At 38.8% G+C, this 11,537-nt stretch overlaps 1 protein-coding gene across 1 annotated transcript; it reads left to right on the forward strand.

Moving 5' to 3' along the window:
* Positions 1-208: 208 nt before the first annotated feature.
* On the forward strand, positions 209-4,899 carry LOC145766843 (4-galactosyl-N-acetylglucosaminide 3-alpha-L-fucosyltransferase FUT5-like). Its single transcript, XM_082578544.1, has 5 exons — positions 209-340; positions 2,092-2,208; positions 3,032-3,105; positions 3,289-3,402; positions 4,143-4,899. Exons 1-5 carry the CDS (start codon positions 209-211, stop codon positions 4,897-4,899), a joined length of 1,194 nt encoding a protein of 397 aa, XP_082434670.1.
* The last annotated feature ends 6,638 nt before the right edge of the window (positions 4,900-11,537 follow it).

Raw genomic sequence — 11,537 nt, forward strand, 5'->3', positions numbered from 1 at the left:
TAAAACTTTATTTGTTTTATTGAAGATGTCACGAGTTTCTGAACTAAAAACCACGTTTTTAGTAGTTGTTTTCTCCAGTTTCTTTGTATCTTTCTTGTATTCAAAGTCAAATGGATTATCGGATGATTGGAAAACGAAAGTTTTTTCATGGAATGAGGCCGATTTAAGAAATCAAGCTCAAGCGAAAAGGACTTTCCAAAGAATTTTAATGGAACTTGTAAATGCTTCAAATGCTGAGAGCGAATTAAATGCTGAAACGGTTGAGACAAACAGCAAAAATGAAGAAAAGAAAACAATTAAAGTGCAGTTAAGGGAAGCATTGGAAAGAGCGCAAAAGAAGGTTTGAAACTAAGTTTTTCTTTTCAACAATATATGCATATTGTATATTTAGCCATCTGAACTCAAGTATAATATATTGAGCTTGACAACTGGTTAGTGAGCCATTGGTTCTTGTGAGTTTAGATTCGATTCCATGTCGGGTCATATCAAACAAACTTTATTTTACAGCAACACGTTTCTTGCGCAAAGCAATAGGAAAATTTGTAAAAACCCCAGCCCCAAGAGAAATAGCCCAAGCAGTGACAACAACACAGTAATGATTGTGTGTTCTTGTACAAAGCAGTAATAATTGTAGATGTGTGTTGCTTCATAAAACATACAGTTTCAGCCCAGCAGCATGAGGCGTAACAGGGTATGTACGTTCTTGCCTTAAATCCATTCTGCTTATGCTGAGTGCCAAGCAGGGAAGTGATATAGTTTCATGTTTTTTCTAATGTTCTATGACCAGATTATGTATCGAACCAATATTTACCGACTCAGAGGCTACCACTTTATCCACTAAGCCACAGAGCCGATATCAACTATACGAAAGATTGAAACACTTTATGCAATAAATGCGTATTACTACTTTTTTTGGATCTACGACAAATACAAGCACCCAAACTATAGTCTCAGACTTTGGCGAAGGGGTTTATGCCTTTTTCAACATATTAGGCTATATATTGAGATTTTATAAGTGTAATGATTAGCAACAAGAAGGGACAAGAGATTAGTTTTTCCCCACGTTTTGTATTCCCGACTGCCAATGTCCAATCAGCTGCACAGCCGAGTGATGAGAGTTCTCACTGGACTTTCGAAATGACGTCGATTCTACGCCAATTGAGAACACGCCGCTGTGTATTCAGCAGAACACATAACAACACACTTGAAGATGGACACGAAGATTGTGTTCCTTGCTTTCCTCTCCACTCATATAAAATTTTTACACACTGAGCATAAGCCTGGGCGTAACAAAAATGTTTTTAATACAAAACTGGAATCGACTCTTGATAGTTCATTGATGTGTGTGAATCCTATGCTTCTAGACATGACATTATTTTCAACTGTAAAAAAACTGTTGGATTGGTCCATCAATGTCGCAAATTTAAAGTTTTGACTTCTCCATGCATGCGGTTGTACAATACACAAATTAAATTTGTTGGACAAGTGAAATATTTAGGTATACTGATTGATGATACCATCAGTGATGACGCAGATATTAAAAGGCAAGTGCGATCTCTTTATGTCGCTGCCAATCAGCTTAGGTCCAAGTTTGGAAATTGCTCTACCGAAGTTAAAAATGTAATGTACCAATCATATTGTATGCCAATGTATGGTTCGCAACTATGGTGTAACTATAAAACTTCTACTTTAAATCGCATACGAGTTGCTTACAACGACTCATACAGAATTATCCACAATTTGTCAAGATGCGACAGTGCTAGAGTGTATCAGGTACAGAACGACGTGTTAACATTTGATGCTCTATTAAGAAAAAATTGCTATGCATTTGTAGAACGTTGCAAAAGATCAATTAATCCACTTTTGCGCAATATTATGTCTTCTGATTATTACTTTAATTCTACATTTTATATTCACTACAACAGTATTTTGTACGTTGTTTGATGTAGCCTGCTTGATGTTGTGTTAGTCTGATATTTTGTGTGATGACTGTTAAAAATTTAAATTCTATGGACTTTGAGTCTGATTGCAAATAAATAAATAAATAAAATAAGTTTCTATGGCGTCATAACTTGGAGTGTTTGCTTCTAGGAGCACCATATCATAATATGGAATCCTTTAAAAGCAAAGAAATCTGACGTTCCATCTCCTGTCAAAGTCAGTGCAAAAAACTGTGGAAAATGTTCCGTCAGTTATGACCAATCGAAGGTAATATATGGAAGTAGAATACGTTTGTTGGCAGCCGATTGTAGCAAGAATTGACACCGATAGACACCGTGTTTCGCCCATGAGGCTGGGCTCATCGGTATTGCACCACTAATTCCTGCCACTAATTCAGTTGAAACCTTACCGTTGTGGAAAAAATAACTAAACCAGCATGTGCCAAGGGTAAACAATGTGAAACGGGATGCTCTTCCTGGCAGTCAGCACAAGGCTGAATTCGTTAGAACAACGAGCTATTTACGAGTCGCTCACCATCGCGGTCAAGCGAGCGGCGGCGTTTCGAGGTTATGTGTATTAGTGGTGCGATACTGATGAGCAAGCCTCATAGGCGAAACACCGGTATCTATAGCTGTCAATTCTTGCTACAATCTGCTACCGACAAACATGTAGGCCTACTTATCGAGTCTCAATGGCTAGCGAGCATGCTACACTGCGATGGTAAGCGACTCGCTAATAGCTCACTGTTCAAGCAAGTTCAGCCTTGTGCTGACTACCAGGAAGAGCACCCCTTTCTACATATTATCGAACTAGAGGTTAAAGTTCTCAGTCAGCAAATCAGTTGTTTGTACTATTGCATTTTAAGACGTTGAATCGATGACAAACGGACTGATTTGCTGATTAACGTAAAGTTATTAATGGGATTATTAATCGTTTTTTGCACTATACTTCTCTAATACTAAATGCATGATACTAACAGAGAGTGAAGTAACTATGATGATAATGTGATAATAATAAAGATGATAATGATGCTAGCACCAGTAATGAGATCCTTGTTTAGATGTTTTAATCTTATCTTTTTATTTTTCAGTTAAATGAAACTGCGACCAAGGCTGTAGTGTTCAACTATCTTGACCTAAAAGCTTCATCTTTACCAACACATAGGTTGGTGTGTTCAAGTTATTGTAAACTTTATTTGCTGTATATTTTATCACACTAACCCTTTTGAATCATTGGGAAATTCAGAGGAAGATTTAGACGAATTTGTATTTTGCATTATGATTATTTAATTTAGTTGAAGACTTACTCTCAAAATTGCTTCAAGGTTTAAGAATTTTCTATTTGTAGAAACGATCAACTCTTTGTGTGGTGGTCAATGGAAGCGCCCCCTGCATTGTTGCATTTTCGAGGGATAACTTTGAAAAAATTTGACGGGCTTTTCAATCTGACCATGACTCACAGGTTCGTGTAGATTCTAGAACATTCGACCAACTGGCACATAAGTAAATCAATGCAAACTTCAACAGCTACTTGGCTTGCACAATGGCTTTCATAGGCCTATTAAATTATTTATTCTATTTGCCAGTAAATTAAATAAATTTTCCATTTATCAAATGAAATCGATGCATTTTTGTGCAAACAGATTTTTTATTCTTTTGTCGTATCCAGGCTTCCGCCCGATGGCTGAAAACTAAAATGCGAACGCTGCGAGCCAAGTATGTGTTGGAAATTCGCAGTCGTCGTGATCACCTTCAAACGTAGTTTGGTTGGTTTTGAATTTATTCCCGGACTGACAAAGTCTCTGAAAGGTTTTTCCTGGCAGGTTTGCGTATAGCATACTTGTAGAGGCTTTGAACCACTGACGCAGGACGGTTATCGAGATTGACAGAGTGAAGTTTCCAATAATTTTTGAAGTGTTTATTGTTGAGGAGTAATTCCATCCACTAGATGCCACTGGATTTAGAGTAGTCCTAAAATGCGTTGCTCAAGCGCACACCGAAAGAGCCTAACCAGCGCCGCTTGATCTTGAGTCGGGCGCGTAACCACTGAGCTAATGGGGCATTTCATTAAGTGGGTTGCCATAGGCATTGCCGAATGCTGACGAACCTTGTCCAGTCGGCGGTTTTTTGCATTTTTCATTGATTATTTTGGTTCAATATGTCATTCACCGGATGTTTTATCTTGTCACTTTATTTGGTTAGGAGAGATTCTGACGTCTATTTTGGATACTCACTGGCTGGAAGACTTTGGGAAGCTTTCCAGAAGACGTCATCCGGTGACGTAGAGAAAGACATCAGTGATACAATTTCAAATAAACGCAAATTAGCCCTTTGGATTGTTTCAAATTGTAACGTAACCATCGGGGCCAAAAAGCGAATGGCATACACTGATCAACTTCTGGCAGCTGGCCTTTCCTTGGACCGGTTCGGGGGGTGTTTCCCGGAGCGTGGCAGGATTTTAACTATGGAAATAACCAAAATGTACATGTTTTACTTTGCTTTTGAAAACAGTCTGGGCTGCAAAGATTACATCACTGAAAAAGTATTTAACAATGCGTTGAAAATGGGAACGGTCCCTGTTGTCATGGGGGCCCCCAAGTCAGATTACGAAGCTATCGTTCCACCAGGCTCTTGTATATATGTTGAAGATTTTAAATCTCCAGCAGATTTAGTGAAATATTTAAATTATCTGTATAAAAACATTACTGCGTACAAAGAATACTTCAAATGGAGAACTATGTCATTTGAGGACATGCCTCAACATAACAGAACTAAAGGTTTTTGCAATTTATGTCGCATACTACATGGTATCAATGTGGACGATATATACAAACCGAAACATATCACTAACCAAGAAAGCATTCCTTTATTTGGGTATCCCAGTCATCCAAGAATTGTATCGTCATTACAAAGATGGTTTTACACAACAGAGAACAAAGAATGTTTGGCCAAACAATAATAATAGACTACGAAGGCTGTAATAGACTGTGGGTTGTTGGCCATATGCGCTTCTTTGAGACATACTGTAAATAAGGTGTGTCACAATTCCTTATGACCACTATGCCTCAGACCACTTCACCTACCTTGGTTCAACGGTCACCAGCAACCTGTCCTTAGATAAGGAAATCGACAGACGGATAGCCAGGGCTGCAGGAGTGATGACTCAACTCGGGGCGAGAGTGTGGGACAATAATCTTTTAACAGTTAACACGAAACTCAAAGTGTACCGTGCGTGTGTTCTTAGTACTCTGCTGTACGGTAATGCATGGACTTCTAAATAGTAGCATCTGGACTGGAAACTCAGTGGGCAACATGAGGCCAAACAGTTGGTACAACAGTTGGCCAACAGTGGACCAACAGCCAAGTAACTAACCCTTTTGGCCCACTGTTGGCCAACTGTTGTACCAACTGTTTGGCCTCATGTTGCCCACTGAGTTTCCAGTCCAGATGCTACTATTTAGAAGTCCATGGGTAATGAGTCCTGGACCACTTATGCCAGAAAAGAAAACCGCCTTGAAAGCTTTCACCTTCGTTGCTTGAGGCGCATTCTTGGTATTTCCTGGAAGGACAGAATACCCAACACCACTGTTCTGGAACGTTCTTGCTCCCTGAGCATACACTTCCTCCTCTGCCAGCGACGTCTACGCTGGTTGGGGCATGTATCCAGAATGAAGGATGGGCGCATTCCAAAGGACATTCTGTACAGTGAACTTGCCACAGGGAAAGGCCCAGTAGGACGACCTGCACTGCGTTACAGAGACGTTTGCAAACGCGACCTGAAGCTAACTGACATAGATCCTGCCAGCTGGGAACTGATCGCAGCAAACTGCAACAGATGGCGCTACGAAGTCAGTGCGGGTCTAGCAAAGGGTCAGTCGAAGCGGAGGAAGCAACTAGAGCAAAGAAGACAAAGAAGAAAAGAGAGACAGCAGCCTCAGAACTCCGCTGATTTCATATGTCCAAACTGTGGACGAGACTGCCACGCCAGGATTGGACTTCAGAGCCACATGAGAAGCTGTTGTACCCAAAGTGCTACCATCATCTGAAAAGATGGAAGGATGCCTACTACTATGCCTCTGGTTTAGATAATTGTTATTTTGCAAAGTTCACTTTGAATCAATTTGTACTATCTCTTATCAGCTCACTCAGTGTAGTCCGAGGACATCGTAAATCTGAGGTGGTAAAAAGATAGACCATCGGCCCCAGATGCTCATACGACGACGACGACCTTAATTGTTGCACAGCGACAATAAATAAATCCATAACATTATTATTGTTTTTGAACCTCCTAATGTTTGCCACTATTGCTAAGTTTGACTATAAGTGCCAAGTACAAAGCAAAGACAAGATTATGCTAGTTTGACTCTCAGTGTGCGTGATTGATCTTAGGCTATTGAATAACCTTTGTGCCGATATGAGTTACGCTTTGCCATTCACAACTAAGTATAGTAAAACTGCATTGTTATTACGTGTGTTACTTTACTTGCGGCTGTTGGGTTGTTGCATGATTCTGTTATAGTCAATGATTGAATCAGTTCTACCATGTAGAACAGTGGCTCAAAAGCGTTGCATGCTGTGTAGTGTACAGTGTGAGTGTATCTTTTATTTATTGAACTTTTTTGTATTCTGTGGGTTTAAGCTAATAAGCAGTTTATTAAAGCTTCAAAAAAGGCCAATACTATAGACGACAGACGTGTTCTATTTTGATGGTCTGCCCAAGGCCGTTGAGAGGATGATTAGGGCTGGGTACCAAAAAAATGCTTTGGGCCTTATTCTCAACGCACTATATCCAAAGAGTACGAGATGTTTTCTTCAAGTTTCATGGCCCCCTGGAAAGGCTACAGGCCCCTGAAATCATCCCAGTCCAAAAATACCCCCTGGACCCTCTCTCCACGCTACTGCTGATAGTATGCCTGTCAATGGTATGCTATCTCAAATATACATCTTGCATATTTAACTGTTTAATGTACAATTATCCAGTGATATCTAGACGCTGGTTCGACTCTCAGAGTGTGTGCTTGACAAACGCATTTTAAGGATTTCTCTCCATTCAGCGGCACCTAATGTATGGAATAATTCCCCGGCAACACTTCAACAATCGGAAATTTCACTCTGCCAATCTCGGTAACCGGCCCTGCGTCAAGAGCCTCTACAAGTATGCGAAACTACCAGGAATAACCAATCAACGCTTTGTCAGTCCGAGGATAAAGATTCATAACCAACCAACCAGTGATATCTATGCATTGACTCAATTATTCGTAATTACTTACACAATGACCATCATTTAATGGTGTTGAATGTTACGATATACTGCACAACTGCACTGTAACATTATTTTTATCATTTTGTCTAAAAGGTCATCAGTCAAATTAATAAATCATGTTTTCTTTTGTGATCAAATTGTGATCTATAAATTAAGTTCGAAGGTAACTCAAATGCTATAATTGCTCCTGCAACATTTGCTATTACCACGCCAATTTGTATGTCGTAGTGCAGGGCTACTCAACTGGCGGACCGCGGTTCGCATCTGGACCTTCTGGGTGTTGAAGGTGGACCTTGAGCTTTTGGAAGAATAACCTCATTGCCACGTTTCAGGGCTTCTTTAAACAGATTTCTACTAGGAGGAAGCAATTTTTACTTTGATTATCTTAGTTGCTGGGGGGCTTCGACCCCTAAACTCCCCAACACTTTCTCAGAAATCCAAGTCAAGTTACATTTTACCTAAGCAAGTGGTTTGGTACAGATAGTTTAACTTCATGGTTGCGTGGGAAATAATTTATTTATAGGACCGCTAAAAGTATTCAATTTGTCAAACCGGACCTTTGTTAACATTAGTTGAGCAACCCTGTCGTGTAGTGAGAAACCTTGTTTGACACTTGTGACGTGACATTGCTTATAAAGCGATGGCAATGATTTGTTCCCGGATTGTGGGTTAAAATAAGTTTTTTGTTTATGCTTTAAAAGAAACGTAGGCCTTCCTTGTTGCTGTAACCTTGGTCTGATTGAACTTGGAAACACGATTCCGAAAATACGTATGTTAAAACTATGATGTCACTTACACTTTGACCAATAAATTTAGCCAAACATAAACTTCTTTGCTTTAGCACGTGTGCACTGAACTGTGACAAGCAATCAAGATTTCCACCAATAGCGAATGCCAACCACAGCTCCTCACAGTCAACACATCAGCTTCATATCTACTGCAGAGTTGAGCATGGAGTGGAACCGGTGTTTGCCCGATTTTCAGAAAATGGAGTGGATTTGGAGTTTGATTCAGCGACTTTGCATTTTAGTGTAATCAATTATAAGTTCCGTACAAGTCTGTTTGTAAAAGAAAAAATTAAAAATGTCCACACGATTTTTGACCCAGCGGTTATGCTTATAATGAGCTTGCGTCTGTGCTACACAAAAAACAATTCCGTGTTACTAAACTTGACAAAGATTTGTGCACTCTTTGAGCTATTTCATGTTATTCGCATTAGCTGGTATCACGTTAACTCATAATTTGATTTTGGAGTGGATTTGGTGTCTAAAATCATGAGATGTTTTGGAGTCGGATTGGAGTGGAGTCTGGTTTCATGGAGTAAAAATGGAGTCGGAGTCTCAAAAATTACACTGCGCTTAGCAGTGCAGTTTCAGGCATTGCTGCATGTCAATGTATCCATGCTGACTCACTTATAATGTCAGGCTGCGTATACTCAGAGATGGGCAAGATCACCAGTATTGGTGATCTTGAAGATCAAAATCACCAAGAACAGGTGATCTTGAAGATCAAGATCATCAAACTATGTGATCTTGAAGATCAAGAACAAGATCGTGATCTTGAAGATTAAGATCACTTTCAAGATCACTTTTTGTGTACTTGAAATAAAAATGAAGTTTTTTGATCAATGATGTTGCAAAAAATAATTACTATAAGCAACCTGGGTAAAGGTATATAGTTGGTACTGCTAACTTTTACTTTTAACTGTGACTCGATCGCTGGCCTAAGAATTGTAATAAGGTAGTGACTGTTGCTATTGGGCCTATCAATTGTTGACGTAGTTTGCGTAAAATTGCAACGTCACACCCAAGGCCGAGGTTAATTACAGCAGTACTGAAAAAGTCGCTAAATTTGCAAATAATTTTATACTTTTGTTTATAATAAATAAATAAAATAAATTTTGAACTGCATTATTTTTTACCAAATTTTTGTTTGGTTCATGTGGGAGTTTTTATACGTGTTACAAAGTAGTTTCAACTACCACTGTATTATGCCAATGTTTATTGCATCATTTACCCATCTGGCAACCTTGATACTGTTGTCTGCTATCAAAAAAGTTCAGAGGTTTGCGGTCAGACAAACCGCTCCATACTCAGACCCTAAACGAGTCTTGGTCTGGTTGATTTGCTACAATAAACCACTTTACATGACCAAAGTCGGCTAGAGTCCAGATTTTTTAACACCGCCATTCTAGACTTTTGAAACATCTAAAATTGGTTCAAAGAAGGCAAACATTTCTTTAAAATTCACACATGGAAATTGTGAACAAAGTTAAATCATTTTTATTATATGTCAACATAAAGTACACGGAAGTTGACTTCTTTATTATGACCAACACAGAAACTTTTTTCAATTTTGAAATGGCAACACTGACCAGATTAGATGGATACTTTAAATCGCCTTTTGTTGGACACGTATCATATTAACAGTGGCTTAATGTCAGTAATTGTCACTAACTACTTTGTACAGTACGAGTTCTAAAAAAATGCCTCTTTCTAGTAAGTAAACTTCAATTTTAAAGTGATCTTGATCTTATTGTTCTTCAAGATCAAGATCACACAAAGAAAAGTGATCTTAGATCAAGATCACCAAAAAAAAGATGATCTTCAAGATCAAGATCACGCCCATCTCTGCGTGTAGGCTAGAGTAGACTACATACGATACTTTCACTTAATGCTGCGTCTGAAAAATAATTAGCCACAGGTATGCAAATTTTGTTATATTTAAAACTTATTTTGTTTGGAAAGCAATCGTCCCATTCATTGATATGATAACCATTTGCAGAAGTGATTCCAACTGTCGCAAAAAGTGACCAAAACGAAGTTAATCTTGTCTAAATTTTCTGGCGGCAAGCCCAGTCATCCACACACACTGGTAGCCTACTCTTTTTTTTATCTTCAAATTCTGTAGTTTTACACTTTTAGGCAATTATTTTATTTGTCGGAACTTTGGTGCTATCCAAAATTTGTTTTAGATCCGCAACTATTTGCGAGTATGCGAATTTGCGATATAGGTAGGATTAGATTAAGTTTTTTATAAAGTCTTGCGACCGTGCCATATTTTAAACTGATTGTCCTGTGCATGTTATAACGTCCTCGTTTTGTCGCTTATACCTTTTCTTGACTTCTGCTGTGTTTGGCACGTATTGTTTTCGTTGCGATGGTCAGAAATAAAAACAAACTGAAATATGTAATTAAGTTTTTAAAGAAATTTTGAAACCCGAGAATAAAGATTTCTTGTATCATGTGTGGGGTGAAAACGAGAAGGGAAAAAAGGACTGAAGAATTGTTGGATATGCTAGAGATGAGAGAGACCATAGACCAACTGGCAAGGGCAAATGGAGTAAGATGGTATGGACATGTGATAAGGAGGGAGGAAGGAAGTTTTCTTAGAAAGGCACTAGATCTAAAGGTGGATGGGAAGAGGAAACGCGGTCGTCCAAGAAGAACGTGGAAACAACAAGTGAAGGATGAATTTAAAAAAGTCGGACTGAAGGAGGAAGATGCAAGGGACAGGGTGAAATGGAGAAAAGGGATTAAAACAATTGCTGCGCGGAAACAATCGGCCACCCCCACTAGTGGGGAACAAACCGACGATGGATTATGATGATGATGATGATGTATCAATTAATGAATTTTCTTGTCACTTTCTAGTAGATTGAGAGTCCCACTATTTATTTTTTTATAAATGTTGTTTTCTTACTGTGGTTTTCCCAGATAAGGTCACGATTCGACGTGTTATACCACGTGATAATCACATGATAAACCTGTCTTCCGAAGTCAGCTACCGCTCCAACATCCTGCAAATGAATAGGAAAGATGCACACAATGAATTAGCAGTTTCCTTTTAATTCTGTTCCAATTCTCAAGCCTGCATCGGTTTTCACGTTTTTTGCTGCTTCCTTTAGCTTTGCAACGAAAGCGTCCATATCCTAGGAATAATTTTTTAAACCGATTAAATTATCTTCAGATCTTTCCATTATTAATTGATTGATGGTGGGAATCTTCCTTCTCGTACTAAAACTGCTTCCTTGAGATCTTAATTCTGGTACTTTCGCATAATTCTAGACAGTTTTGTTGTGTTTGTTTTTCAGTTGTATTTGTGCGTAGCTCAATGCAGATTGTAATTAATTTCAGTCATTTAGCCTATTATTAAGATTTTACGAATATCTATAGTTTTGTTTAGAATTCAGTTGTTTTCAACCTTTTTTATACCGCCGACCCATTTTAACAACCCAATGCAACTAACGACCCCCTTCCAAAAAATTTAATTCGGGCATATGTAATACATTTGCAGACAGTGCACACCGTTTTGGCCTTTTGGCGTTCTCAGTG

This window comes from Aplidium turbinatum, chromosome 3 (assembly GCF_918807975.1).
Source record: "Aplidium turbinatum chromosome 3, kaAplTurb1.1, whole genome shotgun sequence".
Lineage (NCBI taxonomy): Eukaryota > Metazoa > Chordata > Ascidiacea > Aplousobranchia > Polyclinidae > Aplidium > Aplidium turbinatum.